This window comes from Molothrus ater, chromosome 1, assembly GCF_012460135.2.
Source record: "Molothrus ater isolate BHLD 08-10-18 breed brown headed cowbird chromosome 1, BPBGC_Mater_1.1, whole genome shotgun sequence".
Classification (NCBI taxonomy): Eukaryota; Metazoa; Chordata; class Aves; order Passeriformes; family Icteridae; genus Molothrus; species Molothrus ater.
The window spans coordinates 23,895,194-23,919,167 of record NC_050478.2 but is presented as its reverse complement, the minus strand read 5'-3'; the positions used below and the strand labels follow the sequence as shown (position 1 = coordinate 23,919,167).

The 23,974-nt window shown below is 36.0% G+C and overlaps 1 protein-coding gene across 3 annotated transcripts in view; it reads right to left on the bottom strand.

The window, feature by feature from the left end:
- The window catches only part of ANKIB1 (ankyrin repeat and IBR domain containing 1), a 90,202-nt gene that overhangs the window by 14,753 nt on the left and 51,475 nt on the right, over nt 1-23,974 (bottom strand). For all 3 annotated transcript variants that reach the window (XM_036406967.2, XM_036406970.2, XM_036406969.2), the window contains exons 4-11: nt 23,315-23,497; nt 16,765-16,882; nt 13,126-13,334; nt 10,821-10,909; nt 8,995-9,139; nt 7,535-7,701; nt 1,918-2,006; nt 772-902 (exon numbers count right to left, since the gene is read on the bottom strand). In XM_036406967.2, the coding sequence (XP_036262860.1) occupies nt 772-902; nt 1,918-2,006; nt 7,535-7,701; nt 8,995-9,139; nt 10,821-10,909; nt 13,126-13,334; nt 16,765-16,882; nt 23,315-23,497 (1,131 nt within the window). The remainder of the gene's footprint in view (nt 1-771; nt 903-1,917; nt 2,007-7,534; nt 7,702-8,994; nt 9,140-10,820; nt 10,910-13,125; nt 13,335-16,764; nt 16,883-23,314; nt 23,498-23,974) is intronic.

Here is a 23,974-nt window from a genome sequence, read left to right as displayed (position 1 = left end):
AATCTGTTAGGCTTTTATTGTAGGCCAACTATGTGAAGTGTTTACTACTTTCTTATTTTTAATGATGCTCCTCAAAGAGGCAATAGTTGTAGTTATAGAAGATATTTCTGACACAAAGAAATGTCTAAATATGCTGCTTTTAACTAACTTGAGTGAAAAAGCATTTTCAAATGATACTGAACTCAAGGCAAAAATATTTTTTCTATTTTGGTAGCACAGTGCAAACTTGTGACTAATTCTCTGGCTGCTGTCATCAATAAATTTTCTTTGGAATCACTCTTTGCTGTCTTTTCATTCCTACTGATTAATTCCTGTTTACAGTTTTCCACCTAAACTTCTCTGCTTTGTTGCTATGTTAGAGAAATAATGCAAAAGAAAAATATATTAAGGCAAAACCTTCACTAGACCTAAGCCTTCCTTAATATTTTTCATCTGCCAATTAAAACTGTTCTTTCTCTTCTACATTATTAATGACAATATAACCATCAATTATTTGTTTCATACTGTACTGGTAATTATTCTTAGGTGTTTATGAAATTTCAATCACTTTAACGTAGACCTGTCAGCCAAACAGATTTCAGTAAACATTAAAACATTTTCTAAATACATGTAACCTGCCATTTGCTCATTATCTAATTCTTGCAACAGGTTCCACTAACTATCAGGCATGACCCTTCAGAGGTTCTGGACCTCTGTGATCCTAAAATATATACAGGACATACAAAGCTAAATTCTGATTCCTCAAGAAATCCCACGATGGCTCCTTGTTACCTTTGCACACTGCATGTGGTTGCAGCCCTCGTTCTTCTGGATTGGGGACTTGCAGTTGGCGCAAGGTTTGGAGTTGGTCAGTAACCACAGGCAGTTGGCAGCGTCCTCATAGGCCTCACTCACTCCCACAACTTTTTGAAGGTGACAGGAGGGTATGGAGCATGCAAAAAGAGAGAGGTTGAAATTGTACTTGAGTAATCTTTTGTGAGAATCGGATTAGGAATGATGCATATTTCCCTGTTTCTTGATAAAATATTGAAGTCTCTCACTATACATATTTCTCATATATATTTTATTATTACACTTTCTAGTTTATACATATATAATATGAATACACTTATTATTTCAATGTATTTCCAACATCTATTTTAATACAAATTTATATACAGTATATGTGACAATTACAATATATAAAAGGGCAAATTCATATATGAAAGCAACAGATATAGTTTCAAAAAGCAGGGTGTATTTTGCCTCTTTATAAAATTTTCTATGCTTTCCAAAATATTTATAACATACTATGGAAAGGCTCTGAGCTGTGGTAACCAAGTTAGTATGTATTCAAATTGCTGTCATCTTTGTTTTATTTGTTAATGTTGACTAAGAAAATATCTGTCCTGTGTAAACCCAACCTTTATTAGTTTTTTTTAGTAAATGTTACCTATCATTAAACCATTCCCTACAACTCCCTTGCAGTTCCCCCTCAACCTTACTATTATTATCACCTATTGCCTTGAACTAGTTTTAAAGCATTAAAAATCTTCACGGAACACTACTCAATCACAGGAGCAGACTGGGCTAAAAATCAAAATTGGACAGGGCAAATGAAGTTATATGTAGGAATAAATTGACTAATTAATGAAAAAAAGCTTTAAAAGGAAGGGAAGGAGTTTTGCAAACCCTGACTGAACCACACATGTATTTGTGGGGAATGGTCTACAAAGAACAGTCTACCATAGTGCTGCAGTTAAAGTGTAAGCAGCCTCTCATTCAGGAGTATAATTTTCTTCCCCTTTTACCCTATTTTTCAACCAATGTTGAAACCAGTTTTTACTTTATGCAACTAAAAACATCTGTCTAAAACCGAAAGATCAAAATGGCATCAAAACACCCATGCCCTCCCTGTTGGCCCTGCATGGCTCTTACGTTCTTCTGGTTTCATTTCAGATATTTTCTGTAGCCAGTCCTTCCAGGTCTGGCAGTCACAGGGTTCATGTGCTTCACCAAGACATTCCCTGAAAAAGAAGGTGCATACACAATTACTTATAACTCAGAGATTTAGAATTAAAATGAAAATTGGTTCAAGTTAAAAGGAAAAAACCAACCCCCCGAAAAAAAAAAATCAAAACCAAACATGCCCAGAATTTAATTAAGCCAGGAAACCAAAAGCCAACTAAACAACATTGTTTTAAAATACACTTAGACTACTTGCTCACAAGCATAGATGACTATTATTGATAAAGAATTTAAATGAGACAGGAAAGGAAAGAAGCTTCTTAAAATTACCAACTGGAATAAATCAGCTGGCTTGCAGTTTGTTCTTATACCTGGCTATTATTTTAGTGCCACAAAAGTGCTCGTATAGTTTCTGTGATAAAGGTAGATCAGATTACAGAGTTTATCCAAAAGTAGGTAGTTTGCTGTAACAGAAATGTATTTTATGTGGAATTACTTCCATCTGCTCAGTTGCAATAATCAACATTTAACTAGATTCAAGCTTTTAATCTAGAAGAAGATCGAAGCCCTTCAACACCAGCACTAAGTATTTATGGATATTTACTCCTTCCAAGAGCCTCTTAAATGGGGCCTTGAACTTATTTACATGGACATAGTGGAGTAATGAGTCTCTTGAGCTTCTCCTGAAGTTCCTACTAGGATTAAGGATGGCAATCACTGCTACACAGTGGCAGCAGATATATGGCTTCCAGATGGTGCTGCAGTGTGAATGTGTCAATATGCACTCTGGATTTGTAATAGCTCCTTTTTTTCTACTGGAATGGCAGCAAATAGCCTCAAACATCTGCCATATCAAAGCAAATAATTTCAGATGGGCACCAGCTGCATCAGAGCATACACAAGTTTGCTGCAGACCCAGTGGTGAACTGCTCTCTTGCAGTGCAGGTTCAGAAGCTACATCGATACTCTTCTGATTGCCCTTGTCCACATTTTAAGCAGGAATTCAGGAAGAAAGAAAAGGTTGTGGGAACAGTTTTGAACTTTTTTTACCCTTAGCTAGTCTGCAAACAAAAAAGCTTAAATTCAGCACACATGCATCTCTGGTTTGGACTTAAGATCTTAGCTGGGAAAGATTGTACTAGAATGAATAATTGGTCTGTAAGAAGGTGACTTCAGCCTTGGTTGAAAGTTAACACCTTTCACATCTGTGGGACAGTAAGACACTTAAATCATTGACTTAAACAGTGCCAAGACCCTCTCACAGTATATAGTATTTGTTGCCAGAAAGGATGGAATTAGCAAAGATTTAACATTGACAAGCTCAGTTTTAAGTTAAAAGCTGATTGATTAGTCAATCTTTTATGGGGGGTGGGAGGAGGGTCATGTGTCTTCTTGACACTTTCAAGTTTGTAGATGTGTGGATTTTTAATGAAGTTCAGTCATATCTGTATCTAAACCTTTATATCTGTATCTATCTATATAAGACAGTTACAACAGTTGTTCGAAAACAACTTCTCATGGAAGAAGCTCTTTCCTCAGCCCAGCCCAAAACAAGATCATTTGTATGCTGGGATGTCATTTTACTGGAGTAAGAGCATTGAGCCTACTGTTCATGAAAGTTTTTATGAAAGTTGTATTTTGGATAGACTTCCTGACAGCAGTGGATGAAAGGAACACACAGGAGCAGCTGTGCCAATGAACAGCAGGAACCTCCCCAGACGCCTCGCTCAATGCTCAGCAGGAGGATTTATATGAAGGCACAGTACATACTTATTAAAATCATAGCAAGTTTCAACACAACAAGTTAAAATTCATGGAAGGGCTAAAAGAAGAATGTAATTCTGGATTTTTTTCCTCTCATGATCATACACTTTGAACTAAAACAGCAAAACACTGTTGCAACTTAAAACTGGTGTCCCAAGTGCACCTGAGGAGTTGTGGCTCCTGCAGAATGAGACTCTGTCCCCTCCCCTTATCTAGGGTGAAAGGAGTGAGGACTGATGGTACAAAACTAAGTGTGCACTGCCTGCTAAGACTATTTTCCACAAGTGTCTGCTTGCTACAATTCCTTGTGCTTCTGAAACTGCATGAAGAGGGTTCTAACATGTTGAATGGAACTGATAATAAAATGATGTAGGATTTGTGCACAGTTTTAATGTATGCTACATTTAAATAATTCAGAATACTTTTTCTGAAAGGGAATAGAATTTTGTATTTGCCACAATTGATTACATTTTGTTGAAGGTATTGTTAGTGGTGCATAATGAAAACCGAGTAAATTCCAGGATACTCTGCACTGAAGAGGAACATTCCTACTCCTACATCAAAAAGAGAAAAAAAATTGCTCAATAGACTCAGAGAATTTTCTTGCTTCTATGAGCAGTGTCATGGTTTGACACTGGCACAATGCCAGTGCCTCCATGAAGATACTTTTTCCTTGGTTTCTGCTGTGAGATGTGACCAGGAATAAGCAAAGCAGGCTCTTACTTAGGGAAAAAGAACCAGAACTTTATTAACTACTCTACAACTACAGATAAAAAGGAACACACACACAGGGAAAATGAAAACTTCACAAGTGCATTTCCTCCTCCCCCCACCAAATTTCTAACACAATACATTTGGTTCCTCAAATCACCAACTTTCGGTCTAGCATCACTTTTTAGACAATCAATCCTCAGTTCATCAAGAGGAGAGGAGTCTTTTTTGTGCCATGGGCTTCCCCTGGAAACACAGTCGAAGCCTCGTGTGTTTCTGTGTCACTCGTGGCACCGCCCGGAGTACATCTGCCGTCGTGACCTCTTCCTTTTCATGTCCAGTGCTCTCACCACTGAACACGGACCAGAGCTGCTTCTAGGGTTGTCTTTTAAGGATGCTCTGTCCCGATCTAAAAAAGGCACAGTCTCTCTTTTGGGACACCTGTCCCCACAATCTCTCTTTTGGGACACCTGTCCCCCCCATATTTTTTCACCCCCTGGGGCCGAGGGGCATCAACACTGAACTCTCTTGGTTCTGAGGCCATTGCCTCCCCCTAGAATGCAGTCTCTGTGTCACAAGGAACATGGTACTGTCTATGGCTATAAAAAAAGAGTCCAGCAAAAGCTACTCCATCATCTCTTCCCAAATACTAGGATTCTTCTCTATTCTTCTACTATCTCTCACTCGCCCAGACTTCTCTCACACTGGCCCATTTCTTCTTCATCTTCTACTCTATCTTCTAGGAAAGGTCAATGTTCTGTAAAGTTCTCATTCTCCAAAAAGGGGTTAAAAGCTCCTACAAGCGGCCGGCTGCACTCCCCCCTCCTTCTTCTCCGTCCCAGCCGTGCTGCCGGCACAGGCCCATGTTTATCCAGTTTCAAGGTTACAGTCTCAGGCAGCAGCTCTCTTTTTCTCTCTCTCTCTGTGTCTCTCGGGGGGGGCTGCCCGATGGCTCCCGGTGTCTCTCTCTCTCTCTCTCTCTTCCACCCTTCCACCCCCGGGCTCAGGCCTACCTCTCTTGGCCTCATGGCTTTCCCCTCCCCCTGCCCAGCCAGCAGCTGCACCGGGGGAGAGACCCGAACTCTTTCCTGCTGGAAACCCAAGAGGACCCTCCCAGGGGAGAGCTCTGCTTTTAACCCCGTGTTCTCAGAGGCGTGTCCATGTCTCAATGGTCAGGTTAAATGCCAATATTAAAGTCTGAATATCCATTGGCCAAAAACACAGCATCCCAAAAAACACATTTCCTGTCAAACCACCACAAGCAGGAAAGCTATAGATATGAAAAAAAGTAAGTGATTATCTAGGGGCTAGTTTTCTAATACCTAAATTCAGAAGAATCTCATAGTAAATGCAGCATCAATTGCTACTACAATGTCCAAGTTGTAGATTACTGGGGTAAAACTTGCAGAACTGACAGAAATATGGGACTGTGAGATGTGCTGATTGAAATTTAAAGAGACAAAGCAAGCTCCCTTTGAACACACAATAATGATGAAAACTCATGAATTGAGAATACATTTTTTCTCCAGAGGAACACATTCATGCATAGAGTTTTTGTACTGTAAGACTAGTGAGGTGTCCTTAGCAAATGGTTCTGATTTGAGGTACTGCAGGATGCTTTCATTGCTAGCAGAACTTTCTTACCATTGCTGAAACTCTCTATTCACTTTTGTGGGGATGAAAAAAAGGCCTTGGAAAGGCCTTCTTGGACATTTTGTTGCTAACTTGAAGTATTTTTCAAGACCTTAACTATATTTGCTTGTGCAGTATTTCAAAGTATTAATGTAAAAAGAATTTACAGAAATATTATCAGGAAACATAAAAACCCCATTTCTCCTAAAAAATAGTCATTCAGAGGACATTTTCACTCTCAGAGAACATTCTAGGGAGCTAGTACATTCAGTCCACATAAAGGCAGCAGAAGCTGCCGTTGTCTGAAGGTTCATGTCAATATGACACTGAAGTGGTGTCAGGTTCCTCCAGGTTAATGGAAAAATTGTTTCTTTACCATCAGAAGTAGGCTGAGAGGATGGTACATGCTTGTGGAATAGCATTAATTTTTACTGTATGGTCATTGGTTGAAAACATATTCTGGTTTGTTTCCATGGGATTTGCTTCTTTCTGAGTTCTCTGTCCATTGTAAATAACCTCTTCCCAGGAAGTCATGTTTTCTGGCTTTTGCTGTTGTTTCATTAGGTCTGTTTTCTTTTTTTCCCCTTCTTCCTTTCATTCATATGGGAAAAGAACTAAAATCAGAAGCATCTTTCATTAAGAATGATGATACTTGGAATCAACCATTATATAATGGTTTCAATTGAAAAATGCAAAGAATTGCTGAACATTGTCTGAATGTTTGTACTTTGGTTGACCATTTTCCATTTTCCAAGAACATAAAGATGTCCCACTACAATAGTCATAAATTGTCAGTCTGATAATGTCAAAGAAAAATATGTCAATTTTTTTTTTACTTTTGTTGATGCTCTTATATCCTTTTCTAGGAAGTGCTGAAGATCAGCAATCTGAGGGATGTTTTAAAAAAGATCTGGCTTTTTGTTCCTTTTTGAGCTTGTATTCATCTTAAAACCCAGGAAAACATAACAAAGAAAAAGTGCTGAACCTCAAGTGAAATAAAGGTTGGAGTGATCTTGTAAACAGAATAGCTATGTGTGAAGGAAATGGTCCTTCATGGCCCCATTTCAACTCCAGCTTCTTTGATTTGATTCTAGCAAAATTCAGGAAGAGCTAAACATTGCTGGTTTTCTACACTACAATAGAGAATGTGCCATGTTTTGATTTTACAACTATCCAGACACAAAAATCCCTGTTCCAGTATCCCACTTTTCCTCTGTTCCCTCAGAACAGAAGATCACAACACTCCATGCTGTTGTTTTGCACCTAACTGAGACAATAATGACTACTGGGTTATAAATCTTTGCAGTGCCCCAAAATACTACAATATTTGTGTAGTGCATGGATAGAGGATAGAACAGTCATTTACCATCCCATACCAACTTCTGTTGCACTCTTGGTACCATGTGGGACTTTTTAATTAGTCCCTGGAATAGCAGTGACTGTGAGTTTATGGAGGGGCAGGTAAGTTTCCAGTACTGACCAGCAGAAAAGATGTCCTTTCCCACAATCTACTGCAGGGGCTTTCAGCATAGGGAAGCTAAGAGTATCTGATCCTGTTGAATTTGACCCTTGTCTTGTCAGCCTTACTGCTCTTTCACAGCCAGGTATAGGACACCATTTAATAGCAGGATTATTTTCAACAAAGGCCTGTGGGGACAAAAAAGAAAAAAAGAAAATATTTTACTACATAAGATCAGATTTCATCCTTGATGTAAAACAATCTGTATTCACAGTTCTCCTTTGGAGGAACAAAGCAAAAAAACTATAAGGACAGTCTTGTAGCTACAAGGATAGATTTTTAAATATAGTTATAGAAAGGGAATAATTGAATTTCCATTTCTTTTTAGTAACAACAGAACTTCAGACTTACACTAAGATGTTCAATCTCTTCAGACTTACACAAATGTTCAATCTCTGCAAGTTAATTCCTTTGTTATGTGGCTTACAGTAAACTACTATATATACACTGGTAATACACTCATTAGCAGAACTGATTCTTTCAGTTGGAAAGAATGAAAACCTTACTGATTAAACAAAAATCCCATGGTAAACCAGAAATCAGAACTAGACTAACTCAGTAATTTATTTCCCATCTTTTTTGGTTAATGTAACAGGCCTTTTGTAAAAACTGTATCGAATGAGGAGAAAAAAGGAACTTCCACTACTTTGCTTCAAACCTATTCTGATCAACAGTCACTTAAAATAAAATATGCAAAAGATGAGTCAGAACTGGTAATTTAATTTGCATCTCACTGTGCAATAAAGAGACTTGTTGCAGAGAAAGTACTGTACTGTAAATGAAAAAATATTTCTCAACCTCTGCCCTGCCACCACTGATAAAGTAGCACATTTCTCAAGCCCAGTTCATCACTACACTAGTATAAAAGAAAAAAGCTGAATTTAAAAATTGCTTTTAAAAACAAATTACAATGATGAAAACAAATACTTAAAAAACCCAGGAAAACCAAATCAAGCTTTTCCCACTCCTCTACCCATATACAGCAATCATATCAAGCATTGTACTAGGAAGATTTTTAAAAGGAAACAGGTGCTATCTCTGAATGCAGTAAAAACAATCTGAAAACTTTTAAAATTTCAGATTGCAAACACAAAAACTCTGACTGATTGAAACCGTCATATCAATTGTTACAAAAATGAGTTTGATCAAATTATTTTATTAATACTGCATTAGGCAACAGACAATGGAAATATGGCATTTCTTTTTAAGGAATACATGAAATGTTCTTTCTTTTTTTCTCTGTGGTACAGCAAACATGGATATTATGCTATATAAGAGCCAATACATATTTGCACATATTTGTTTATGAATTTCTACTTGGAAAGTTACAGATACATTGTAGCATTTCATACAGAAGCTTTAAGTTACTTTTTATAAAATGGAATAGAGTTCAAGAGTACAAGAACAGATTGATAATTTACCTTAATGTCAAATTGAAGGTATCGCTTGTCCATCTCCTTGGAAACCACACTTTCTATGATGTCTACAGGCACAAGCTGGAAACAATCATATGCTGGGCAAAAAATGTTGTGAGCTTCACCCTCCTGAATTTTCAGATTCAAAAATCTGCCAGAATTTGCCAGTCAGTATTTGTGAATAAAAAGTAAAAGTTAAAAAGCTGTTGAGTACTTTACACTATGTTCACAGGTATTCACAATGATTACTTTTCAAATAGAGAAATAGAAGTGTCCTTTTCTGCTTAAAGGAGCTACAAATTTGATGAACAGCCTAATTAAAAAAAATAACACTGTCATGGTTCAAATGTGAGCATCATCAGCAATATTTAGCCCTACGTTTGTGGTTTCCATCCTGGCCATTTATCACACAGCTCTGTATTGTTTAATTAAATTGAGCATCATTTCTACCTTAAATCAGAATATGTAAGTGTAATTAATCTAGGAAAGAATTGGTTTAATATGGAATTATTTTCTACAACTGTGCTAATAAAACTAGGCCTGGTTTTGGACATGAATGTCTGAATACAGAACAAGCTCAAAAATCTGCTAAAAGCTAGATTTTAACAGTTGTTTCATTTCAAAGCTGTAACAGGTTTATTAATCTGACTACAAGGATGATACCATTCTAACTTTAATCATTTAAAGCACAGGCAGTTATTCCAAGGAAGTCACCTGAGATCCTTTAATAGTTAAGATAGAGATACCTGTCAATTCATCCCCTCTTAGATTTGTATCTTAGAGTTGGGTAGTTCAGTCCTGGATATGCTCCAAGTGACTTAGGAATGACTGGCTCAAAGCTGAATTCCACCCTCAGTGTGCCACCACAAACACTTGCCATTGAACTGTGGCTCTGAGCTGGCCCCTGTGTCCTGCACAAAGGACACACAGTCCAGCAGCCAAATTAGAAGCACCACGTCAAACCAGTGATCTCTGGTAACTCCTACATCCTGCCTAGGGATTTGCAAGGCAAGAGAAGCACGACTAACAATTTTCTTGCCACTGAAAAGAACTGCCTTTGGAAAGCTCATATGGAAAAGAAAGTTCTCTTCCTTAGCACCAGGCTAAGGTTCATAGGAATGGGGCTGATCTGCAGTAGGATTAGCTGTGCAGAAATGGTGCTGTAACAAGACACTGCAGGGGTAGAGATCAAGTAGTACAATCTCCTGAATGGGGACACAGATGAATACAAAGCACTGCATACAGATATAATTATTGCTGGGAAATATGATTAATATTTATACTACCATAATTATCCATGTCTGAGTTTTTCACTAGCATGACTACTCTGACCTATGCAGTAAAACAAGAGCATTAGATTAATAGAACTTCTAAGTGAAATCTACCCCTCAGTTATTACCCTTCAACATAAAGAAATAATTTTAATTGCTTTTCTGATTGGAAATGGATTCACAATGCCTAAGTTTAGTGTGCTAAACTCAGAGATGGAATTAAGCATGTGCTTAATTTAGAAACTGTAAACCCCAATGCTGCCAACACCACACACACACACACACTGAACGAATCAAGAGTAGGCTTATCTATTTACACACAAGCTTAAAACATTTCATTAAGAATTTTGCTTAGTCAGAGCCTAAACAAACATTACATAAGCCTAAACCAGTTGGTAACAGTTGTTTTAGTGACAACTAAAATGTTCCACAGGTTCAAACCAGCAACTCTTTGAAACCCAAACAGTAGTTTAGCATTTGCTGTTTATGGTCTCTGTCCCTTCCTCTTCAACACAGCAAGTATGAAAGTTTCTCAGATGATAGAGAAGTACAGATACTCACGCCTCCCAGCAAGCTCTGCAGAAGTCATGTCCACAAGGCATATCCACTGGGTCTTCAAACACAGAAATATTACACATGCAAATGTCACACTGTAAATGACAAAAATGCTTCTGATTAAGAAATACTCTAAAGCTTTTTGTATTGTTAGCAGAATGAGTTATGTTGGAAAATCTCAGCAAAAATTTAAAGCAGTGCTCAGCAGGGGGAAAAAATCAAGCTGTATCCAAAAAAAAAAAGTTATTTAAGCTATAGGAATGGGAAAGATTTGGTATCTCTGTTTCTGTAACTCCCTATGCAGAGAGCATAATTTGGGCTGCTTTTTGCAGTGTCCTTGAGCTCAGGAAGTGCTTCACCCTGCAGAGTGTTGGAATCTCAGAGTTCTAGGTGCAAATGGAGCTGTGTTTTTCATCAGGTTCACACACAGGTAGAATGAGTTTGGAGATGATAGAGGCTACAGGAAATGTTTAGCATCTCACACAGTCAGGTCTAAATCAAGGTGGAGCAGTTTGAGTGTGCAGCAGGAGCAGCAGCAAATACTTTAAGTAATTTAAATACAGCAAATACTTTAAGAAACCTACATATATATAAGTTTTTTAAGACTTTGAGGTTTTTGACCATAATGAAGAATAAGTTACACTACAAATACTCCAACATAAGATATAATTGCTGAATTTTACAGAAGTAGGTACTAAAGAAAAAATAACACTGAATACTGAGACCCTTACTCTGAAAGAGTTAGAGTAAGGATGAAAATACTCACTGCTTATGGTTATGTGTAGAAATAAATACTAATGTTCTTCAAGAAATGTAGAAGGAATTTCTTTTCATTGAAACCAATGTTGACACCATGAAAATGTATTTCAACTTTCAATGCATTAGGTATCATAGGACATTTTCAGAAAGTTAGCCTGTGGTATGCCACTTTAAAGGCACTTACATTACAGCCAAAACAAAATCAAACAAAAAAAAAGGCCTTTAAAGTGTAAAACTCAGTGAAGATATGTATTGTTTCTTCATTCATTTAACCTTATTTCTTGCAAAAATTAAATATTTTACAAGTTGACAATGCATTAAAAAATAATCTCTATTAAATTTATATGAGCTGTAAATTTTGTTTAAAATGTATCTTTAAAGTAAGGAATTTGATGGAGCCCTGAGTTCAAAACATCAAATAAAAACATTTACTAGAACTGTTTATAAAGTAGGATGCAAATTCAAAACATGTAAAGGAGCTTTATACCTTGTGGCTTTATTTTCTCTATTCATTTTAGTTTTCATTTTCCTGGCAAAATGAGATTTGATAGCTCAGATAAGATTCTTAAACAAACAGGAACATTAAACGTGTAACTCTGGACTTGGAGTGAGACCCACTAGATCTATAATGGCAGTCATTATCCACACCTGCATTCCTGGCTTATGGACCATCAATGGAAAACAAAACACACAATGTAAAACTGAGGATATATAATCTCCTGTTCAACATTTTAATTAGGAATTATTCACGGACAGTATTTAATTGCTAATGGAAATTAATGTACAATAACAATATACTTTCTGTAGAGCTTCTTTTACAGCATTTTACAATTAAACAAATAAAATATTTCTATGCAGGGATGTGAGATCTTAATTTTTATAAGAGATTTAGGGATGATCCATCTGAAAGACTGCATGTAATATTCTAAAAAAAATGCTTAGATCATGGAGCAATAGTTTTATAATGCTGCAGCTGTGGATTATTAAAAAGAGAACTCTGTCTTCCAAAAGAGCCACACTGATTTTAATGAAAGGCGCTTTCATATTTCAAATTTGCAATAGCTTTGTAAACTGCTTGAAGCAGCCCACACATAGTAAAAGTAATTATAAGCTTACAGTACACTAGTGGGCTGACATTTCAAAATGCAGACAAAGACAATTTTGTTTTCTAAAGAAAAAATTTTCAAAAGGCAGGGTTCACAGAACCGCGTACATTCGGGGAAATGGATACAATGAAAGTGAACATCTTGATAGGGATGAGATGAGAAGTTCAAAAGAGCCAAATGCACTGATGTGACTGCAGCTGTCTAAAATGAGAGTTTGTGAATGACAGCCAAGGTAAAAACAGAATGGTCTGTATTTGCCAAATGCTCAAGTGTTTTATCATATAGAATGTTTAAGGTGTCAACTTCCCCGTTCACCACTTCTGGAAAGAGAAACACTTCAGACTTCCACAAAGGTATTTTTGGCAGCTCCCCTGTCTACACAGGTGCACTGTGTTTGGAAATCAGCTGTTTAGCCCTGCTGGTTGAAGCTCTATTTATGAATTTACCACAGCTGTGTCCATGTCTCCTGGTGAGGGGCTGATTTCATCGGGGGAGGTGACAGAGGAGCGAGTGGTGCGCGGGGTTCGCGGGGAGGGGAGCGTGTCCCACGCGTTGTATCCGCTCGGAGGGGGCGTTGGCATCTGAACCCCTGAACGCTGGCAGCAGCTCTCTGGGTTACACATCCAGGCTTCAAGCAACTTCTCCCTGTCCCAGTCTTCAAGAAATACAGAGATACAGGAAGTTATGCACCTGACAATGCTTCAAATATAGTTTGTAACTATACCCTCAAAAGAACACTAAACAAAACCAATTAAAATAAATAACTATAATGAAGTGTGATTGAATGGAACTTTAGCCATTACATTTCAGAGAACACACTCCAAGATAATATGTAATGCAATGCATTTTTGTAAATAACTGCATGACAAGCATCTCCTTTCCCTGTAATATGTCTTAACATTAGTTGTGTTATTTATTTACAGCAGTTGTAGTAGCTAGAAGACTCGGTTGAAAACCAGAACTGTATTGACTATCACAGACAGATGAAAATATAGCAGCCCCCACACCAAAGAATTTTCATTATTTTTTCATTCTATTAAAACATAATTATTTAATATGGATTCCATTTTATCTGTTGTGTTTTTGTTTTTGTTTGTGTATTTTTTAATGAAGCCAGGAAATACAGGAAGAAGACTAATTACAAGAAGATTTGTGACTTAATGAGTTTCCAGTCTTTATATATATGCATCTAAATTATGTGTTTCTAAGGGGGGAAAAAATCCACCTGAGTGCAAAGAAAATTTCATATATTCTCACTACATTTTATTCTATAATTGTTAGTGAACGTTTTACTTTTATTCATAATTAACAATGCCCATTTATATACAAAAAACAACTAGTGATACAAAATATAATATCTTAAAGCTAAATAAAATCTTTCTTCACAATTGTTTGAAATACATTCTGTTTCTGATTCCTAAGATTAATACTAAAGATATCTTCAGAATAGCAGTTTTTTCTACCAAAAATACTTAAAAGTTCTCATTTAAGTATAAATCTATCAAATTTCTATACAGATTTGAATCTAAACTCATGAACACTTCATGCAGATCAGACAAACTTGATTTTCATAAACTATTAGAAATTTCCCAGTTTTTCCTACTGCTTTAAATAACTATTTTAAAGTTTGAGGATTTTTTAAAGTGCTGGGTCCTCCCAAAGAAACATCAATGTTATTAACCAAAAGGTGTTTTATTTTTATTTAGTTTTATTTTTATAAGGAAAAGATAGTTCTCTTATCCTATATTAGTGCTGGGAAAAAATATATGTGTTCTAAGCATCGAACTTAGTAAAAGTATTGCCTCTGTAAAAAAAACTCTTTGAACTGCAGATGGTTTATTGATCAGATCCTTACTCATCTAAGCTAAAATATATCACAGGTTTGTTTAATTTCATTTGTTTAAAGATATGGACCCACACACTTGCATGTCAAAATTTCCAAATTTTATCAGCATTTTTTCATACTACCCTGAGTTTATAACCTTTCAGAGAGGGGCTGACTGATGTTAAGATACAGATAAAGTTTGCTAGACATTTTCTTGACCTTCTTTGTTGCACTGTATCTTTAAAATAGGCAAGGGCTAAGGCAGGTCACTAAATGGATCTACCTTGTTCTCTTCACTAACTTATGAATTTCAGTAAAACACAAGGTATATTTGTTGAATTGCCTATTTTTTTTCCAGAAATCCATTGCTGTATACTGAATTAAAAGAGAACCAATGTTGAAAAACACTTGTAGAAAAACTGTAAAGTTATCTGCCTTTGTGACTGCCACAATAACATTTTTTTAATCTTGGCTTTAATTCTACATACTTCTGTCCCTCAAGTAAAAAAAAAAAAAAGGAAAATACACTCTTAATGTCTGTGTCAATAAATTGATAAAATGAAAGAAAGCAAAGTCTGGTGGATTAAATATTATATGCCTGTAAACAATTAAACTTAGTACATATGTATGACCTTACCAAGATTTTAAAACATGCTTTTCACACCTTGTGTGAATTAAACCAAGATTTCACGTTATTCTTTTGTGAATTTCAAGATTTAATGAAAAAAAGTTACACTTTGTCATTTGATGTTAATTCTCTAAACCTCTGCAAATACCTGAGTTATTTCCTTTACTAAGCTGAATCAATACAGCTACAGACAAAATAGTTGACTTTCTCATGACTTGCTAATTGTACACTGGCCAATTGCATTAAGTTACCAGAACATCACTAAGGCAACATCAGTAGAATGACCTTTCCAACACAGACTGATTTCTTCTCAATTTTCAATTCCTGCTTGCTCGATGCTGGCAGACATTTCTCCACCATTTACATCAACCTCACTGATTTTCAACTAATTGCAGACTGAGCTGAGAGCTTGAACAGTACTGCCACAATTTTCCTCTTCAAAATATCTGCACAGGTTATGGAGCCTACTCAGTCAAGTATTTATAATTTTTAGCCTTACTGAGACTATTCTGGCAATACAACATAGCATTCAAATATTGCACATATTTTAAATACAATATAAGAATTAAACAAAGAATCAACATAAATATTTAAGGACTATGCCTTAAATATTATCATACTGGCACAAGTTCATGTTTGCTTAATTCAATGTTAAAAGGAACACAAATACCAGCTACAGAAAATAACGTAAAAGAGATGAGTTTCAGGTACCACAACTCCTCATAGAAGTGTACCAAAACCTGTGGGTTTAAAATAATGTCTTTATATTTCATTTTTCCCTCTCCCAGTGACTTTAACAAGGAGCCCACAGAAATAATAGGGTATGAAAGCTTAATCCAGCAACACAGTGATGAGCACGCAAACCATTAACTGCCTGAGTAGTTCCTTTGGCATAAAGTAACAATGAAGATGCTTCAATAAGCATAAGTTTTGAATCATTGAATCAAAGCCTAAAGCTTACAGCAAGTTTTAGAGATACTTTTGTTTGGAGAAAACACACTGAATCCAGTATATCCCCTTTCTGACAACCCCAGTTTAACTTGAACAAGAATACAGGGTTATTTCAGTGAAAATAAATGAGTTACAGATATGCACATGGAAAAGCATACCCTGTATGAAAATTGTAACTATAAAAAATCCTCCAAAGACATACACTCATATAATTTAAACTCCAAGGCAATTTCCAACCACATATTACAATGGTCAGACTGCTTTTATTGCAAGAAAAAATAAATTTAAAAATGTTGATCTGGTTTTATACACAAATACATAGTGGCAGAAAACCAATGGTCAGCCAAAAACAAGTTTGATGAATTTGATTTTTTTGACATAGAAAACCATGTAAGTTTTACTCCTATGTCTCTCACCAAAATAGGGTGGTTCTGTTTTCCACACTTTTAAGTTAGTCTGTCCTCAATTATAATTCCTAGTTTGAATCACTTTTCTATCAGCTTCCCTGTCTGCCTCAGTATTTTTTGTCTACTGCAGCTGTATTTCTTTCTGAAATACTATGTGGTCTGTTTCCTGCTACTAACCATTACTTCTCTTTTCCCTGGAAATAAAGTGCAAACATAAAACTGTGGGTTTGAATTTGCTGAAAGCAGTTTTTTAGCCTTTAAGGTTTGGGATTACCATGTGCCCGAAGTAGAGCTTCTGCAGTGAAGAGTGGGGCTTGAAGCATGTCAGCAGATTCCACGATCAGCATGTCCTTAAGCCTTCGCAGGTCTTGAAGTCTTAGCCCCTCATATGGCTTGAAGAAGAAAAAAGATAATTTATGTGTAATGTTTTCAAGTTAGTCTCTAATACAATATTAAAAAGAAAGCATTCAAAGCACTGTTACTGATCACCATCTCAGTGAGGCAGTATGGGACAAAATTTGTTCACCGTGCACACTGACCATGCAAAGCTACATGAAAACACTGTCATTTTGTAATATTTATAGTATGATTTTTGTAAACTTCAAAATCTAAAAGCATTTCTTCCAGGTATAATGGAGAACTCTCTAAAGTTCTCCATTATAGCAGGAAGCCATCTTCAAATGATAAGCTACCCTAACACTGACACTCTGTCTCTCCCCCACAAGAAAAAGTGAGATTTTCATATAATCTAGATGAACTTTGATTCAGTCATTAAGTTTCAGGTATTGTGGAATAGATATGAGAATGCATTACTAGATTTGAACTAAGGATTTAGAGAAGAACTAGACAAAGGACAGGTGCAAATAGATTCTCTGACTATAGATTAATGGAGACCTGTTAATTCTGAATTGGTCTGAAGGAGGATACATTGAGACATTAGACAGTGAGAAGTTTGTGAGCAGAGTACAGTATCTGGATCTTCTGAGGCAATATCCACCCTTTCAGAAGAAAAGTCAGTCCTGAATGGGACAGATGAGACATGCAATTAGTTGTTCATAGAAACACTATGAGGGTTGAGGTTGGAAGGAACCTTCAAATGTCATTTGCTTCAGCCTTCCTCCTCAATCAGAGTCACTTAGCTAGGATGGTGCCCAGATGGCTTTTGGATATCTCCAAGGCTGGGGATATATTGTACATGGAGATATCAAAACTCTTTTTGAGAAACAATGGCCAACTCACATAGCCCTACAGAGAGCAGATCATCCAGCTGCCTTCCTGGTCTGGAGATCCATCCCCTTATTACAGCATTAAAAAAGGTCAAATCAGAAAGTCAAAAAGAAGTAATTTTAGGATTCTGAATTAGCTCCAACCAAGAGAGCAGAGATACTCACATATGTTTACAGACTCATTTTTAAAACTAAGAAAGAAGACTATGAAACAAATAATGTATGTTAGTGTTGCACAGAGAAAATGCCCCAAAGGTAGGAAGAGGAAAAAAAAAGTGGGAGTGTCTGTAAAGAGAATGGATAGAGAAAGGATATGTAAAAAACACTACTCTTACATGAACTGGTTTTATTTATTTAAAGGGTAGCTAACAAAATAGTTAAAGCATTTGACATAAAGTGTTACATGCTCAGAACTAATCAGGAGCCTGGGCACCAAATGGCAGTTGTCTCCAGCAATTGGAGCCAGAAGGACACAGCAGCAGTAGTGACAAATAATGACAGTTAAGACTGTGCATTATTATTTACTGTTTATATTTTGGTTTTATGTAGACCATAGTCTAGGACTCACCAGTGCTAGATTGTAAGGACACAAATGTATGCATGCATACAATAAGCAGAAAGCAAAAGACTGGTTCTGTCCTGAAAGGTTACAATCTAAGTAAAAGTCTGCTGTCCCCTTTAAGGATAACATGCAGAAGGCAGAAGTGATGGGGAGAATGGATACCCTGAGTTTCGAAATGATTTTGTTCTTTTGAGACACCTACCCTAAAAATGTAACTTGCTTCCTGTATTCCAGACATCATAATTAACTCCACAATGCATCTAAAACTTATGACTGACTCATACAAAGATATTTCCTGTTAGCTAATCAGTGAAATAAACAGGTGCTTCTCCATACTAGAAACTTTGTCATCAGCAAGAGTAATGCTCCACAGACCTGCAGTGGGTCTCCGCTCTTGTCGAGAAAGCAAGCAAAGCAGAAGAGAAATGACCTGTGAGTGTCCTGACCTTTTCTTGATTGCTCAAGTTCAGGCAGTTTCTCTGTGTCCTTCCAGTGCTGATCATGCATGACTCAGTAAAGGACAATCTGAACGTTAATGGCTTGCACTGAAATAAATCTGGGCCACTTGGATTAACAGCATGCTGGAATTTGAGTGACCTTCTTAACTTATTACAAAAGAGATAATTTTTAAAAAACATTTCAGAGAGACAGGGATAGAAACAACTGTGTGCCAGAATGATTATAATTGTGCTGCATTACAGCAAAAAAATAGAAGCAGAATGGTCATGACTGAATCTGAACTCCATTTTGAATTGCAATTGTAAAGCAATCAGCTGCATCAGCACAACCATACTCAATTCTTGAAGACCATACACATCATAAGAAAAAATATTTTTTCTGTTAAATTTGCAACATATAAGCATATTTTAGGACCTGGTATTTTATCCTGAAATGCAGATATGTTCAGAATTATATTTAACTGATTGGTTCTAGGTCAAACACTGCCAAGTATCCCCCCTTGAGTAACAGACTACTATATTACCTCAGCTGGAGCATTCCATACAACCTAGGAGGGAGTTTTGGATCTTCAATTTCTAAGAATCCTAATTTTATCTTTTTAAGTAATGAGGGAAATATTCTCTAAGAATGTGTTTGAAACATCAGACATTTGTATCATAAAATAACATATGAGCCCACAGAAGAAGCTGAAAGAAAAGAAATTTTAGACTGGCACTATTAAGGAGGTTAATCTGGAAACTCCAGAGTGAAGACTTTATACAATGGGAACCTTAAAAATTTAATGTGTACAAGACAGTCTTGTAGAGATTTGTGAAGATACAGTCTTTAGCTATGAGGATGTACATCCAGGATGTAATATCACAGAGATTTGTTTTTAACTACTTTGAACACTAAATTACTTATCTCTGCAAGGCCATAAAGGATTGTATCCATGTAAAGGATTTTGATTACAGTTTATGATGTTTGGTGACCTCCCTTAATGGTCATTTATGGAGGAACTCTTTATTGACATTGGCTGTGAAAAATACGTTGTTCAATATTAGCATTATTTAACTATATAATGATTTTGAAATATACTAGAAGAGTTACTACTTTAATGCATTGCTGAGCTTCTCACTACAGATTCCAACACTTCCGTATTTTCAAAAGCCCTTCTTTGAAATTCTTTTCTTCTCCAATTCTTAGATATCACAAATTATACTTTTTTTTCTCCTGAAAGTACTTTTAGTATGTAAGCTGATTATTTTTAACACTTCATTTCAAACTATTATTACTTTCTTCACTTTTAAACCACCATTAAAATAGACAGGGGCAAAGTAACTCTTTGCTACAGGAATGAATATATAATTAAATGGTGACAAACCACTTCATGTAAATATCCTTTCTTATGGGTGGATGGAGTTCTGCAGTTAATGGAGTAATATATTAAAAAATTACTTATACTCCATTTAACTCATTCAAGGAAAATTATATGCATTATATGTATACTGAGACTACATATATCTTAAGTAAATGTAGTCCTCTTCTTTCACTTAATAAACCATTCTCTATCTCTAGAGACAAAATAAATTCAAATAATTTAAAATAACTCTTTGTACTAATGGTATTTATATTACTTATATATTTATATGACATCAATTTAGGAATTGAAAAAATCATTCCAATTTTATACACTCAATAAATCTGTGATACACTCACTAGCAGTGTATTTCTTCAGTAGTCAGTGGGACATATGAATGAAGCAATGAAGAAATTATATATTTTGCTATTGCATAAGTAATTCACTGTGTCTGACTGAGAGCCAAAACAGTTCTGGATGATCTGCTCTGAGGTACTGCTCCTTCATGGTGTTTCTTACATAAATTTAAAACATTACATGATTTGATTGAAAGGAAGGACCCTTTCAGGCTGAGCATTCCCAGGGATACAGCACCAAGACAAATACATTCTCATGCTGCAACACATCACAATGTAAAAGACTGTGCAAAAGAACAACCAAAATCTATAAAACCAGCTTAAGAACAATCACTTCATGTCATATTATTTAGTGTATCTTCAATTAGATTTAAAAGATAGATTTAGATTTTACATATCAAAGATTTTTTCTGAGATTATTCAACAGAGTAAGTGCAAAGAATCAAGTAAAGAAGGATTATTGTGTTCTCCTGTAAACATGGCAGGCTCTGAAGGGAAGCTATTGGGTACTATAATTCCAGATACTACTGTGCAGATCTTAAACACTGCAGTTAAGCCCATTTAGCTGTTCTGCCTGGGAAGAAATCCTACTCATGGTTTTCAAATGTTTTATCTTTTCCTGTCACCTTCATTCAAAAATTCAGTTCCTTTGAAAAATGTATTTCTTACTGTTCAAAGTTTTTTAATTATTCATGAATGAATATTTTCTGTTTTGGAAGGATGCTGAATGGCAACAATTACAAGCTGAATACTATGCTAAACAAGCATTTTGTACACTCCATCCCTCAGTGTTTAATAATATATAAAAATAAAACTGAGAGAAAAAAAGTAGAGGATCATTCTTGAGAGGCAATTTTGGTGAAGCATCTGTGCTCTGGGGCTTTTTACAGGGGCATCACCATAGGCAGTGGTAAGTGCAGCTGGCACTGCCCATCCCTGACATTTGTATGCCAACCTGGAGGATGAGGAAACGCAGTCATTTGGATTGCAGCTCAGTGCTACTCTTCCTAAGGCTGTTCTTTCAAATGGTTTGAGCCATTCTGAGGGCTAGGATTGAAAGAAAACTAGAATGCTCTTGGCATCTACCTTGTGCCAGCACTTGCTCTCTTAGAGATAAAAAAAAAAGTTAGAGAAATCATCCCACTGGAAAGTCATAAAGAAAGGGGGAAAAATCAGCAGGGAGAATGTGAAGACAGAACTGCTCTATGTAAATCCCCAAGGTTATCAATTGGTGTACCAAATTCCAGGCTGACATTTTTTGGCTTGTGAACATTTAGAGCACATGGGAAAGCTGCCCTGGTATGTGAAATGGACAATTGTACAGGCCTTTGAAGTCTTGCAGCTGGTTTTGCTCAGCATCTACCTTAAACAGGCATAAGACAACATCTTCTCTTGCAGAAAAGCCTATTCAAGTGACTCTTAATTTGTCCCACCCACATCTGTAAGTTCCTTGTCTTCTTACCTGTGCTGGTGTTTATGCCAGCAAACCCCCGGTATAAATATGATAACAATTATTCAACTTAAATAATACAGTTACATATTACCACTCTTTAATTTTTTTTCTTCTTTTAAACCAAAACATTGCTATGATCCAGCTGAAAACATAACCTTCCAAATAGTTCTACTTGCATAACCAAAGGAGTGGTAAACTGTAATTGTGTCAAGAAACTGCTGCAGACTTTTGAAGTGTTTCTGCCAAGAGAGAATGTAAGTTCAAACTATCTTCGTACAATCTAGATGCCTCTACATGGAAATATTTAGAGAAATTAAAATGAGTTAATTACATTTGCTATTTCAACATACTAAGTACATTAAATCTCATCTCTAAATGTCTCATCTAGGAATAAACTATCTAATTAAGGCTGTTTATATTTGAATTTATCCAAGTAAAAATGGTCAAAAAATTAAATGGACACTACAAGGACTTGCTTACTTTCAAATAAAAGTGACAATGAGTGGCATTTTTCAGGGGAACAGTTAATGTGATCTAAGCCTATTCATGTATTTTCTTTTAAACATTATTAGGTCATAAGTGGGCCCAGCTAGTAAAAGGCCAGGCCATGCTATTTCTGAAGGGAGTAATCACAGAGAAATCTATTGTCCTTTAATTTAAACAGAATTAATTTGTAATATTTACTGAATGATATAATTTATATATGTATTCTTATTTGGAATTTTAGAAAACTAAAATCTGATCATGTATGGTCTTTTAAATTATCTTTATGGAATCACAGTTGCCTTTAAGGCATAACAAAATTCAAGCCAATTTTTTGTCAGTGAATTGTCTCCCTCTTTCAAAAGTTTACTTGGAAGTAACCCCACTTGTTATTACCTGTTTTTCATACAAACTCTGGTATGCAGTAGCTTCAGGCATCATGTTATAAAACAAGAAAGTAAATGCACTATGTTGAAGTCCTGCATTAGTCAGTTTTGAGTGTTTTTTGTAACATTTAACCCAGTCTCAGTCCAGGAAGATCCAGGAAAAGTTTCCCTACTCTATTCCACAGATCTTCTCCTTTTCAGAATTTCTTTTGTCCTAATTTTTGAGACAAAAAGGCATCTTAAGAAATTAAAAAAAAAAAAAAGTTTGGTTTAGAGAAACTGTTTCCAAGCTTACTGGCCTCACTGTATCTCTTCCAGCCCCACAGCCCACAAGACAGTCCACATAATAAGATATGAATAAAATTTCTGTTTACTTTTGACAATGCACTTGTTATGTTCTCAGAGCTTAACCTGAAAATTATACAGAGCTGTGCTAAAACTGTTTACAAATACAAAGTACAAAGTACAGTACCTACTGAAATACTTGCAGACTTGTGTCACAGTGTAACTGCTGCAAGTATAAATGTGCAAAATACTTCAGATTTAAAGTATCCTCTGACCTCTTTTTTGTCTAAAGCAGCATACTCAGCTTCAATGCTTTCAGCTTCAGGATCACGTGAAAATACCATTCGAGATTCCAGGTTAAGAGCCAGCTCTTTGTGGTGCTGTTTCTCTGCACAGTCACATGGGGTATCTTTATTTTCATTTTCTGCAAACAAATCTCCACCATGTTTTACTAGAAGCTGAAAAGTAAAATGGCAAAGTAAGCAGTTATTTATTAGCAACTCTAATATCACCCTAAAGAAAAGGCATGTGAGTTAAGAACAAAAAAAAAAAACAAAACCCAACAAATCAAGAACAGAACAATTATTACAATAATAATAATAATAATGGTATTTAGAAACAAGGATTATCTATTGTTATTAAATAAATTACTGCTTGCTTTCACACATAATTATACCTATATCTACAGTAATTCCACAGAACCACAAAATTTAAGGAACACATTACAAGGTAATTTTTTACAATATATAAGTTAGGTTTTAAAGACTAAAATTCTCTTTACTGATATGGTCAGTGCCCCACAGAGAATGAGGGGTCTGAGGCCCTCAAGCATGTATCAAGATGGAGCTAAAAACACCTTCAAATATTCTTTCTACACAGGTACAACTCCACCATTTGTACACTTGTGCTGACAGAAAAGAAGAGATTCCTTGGGT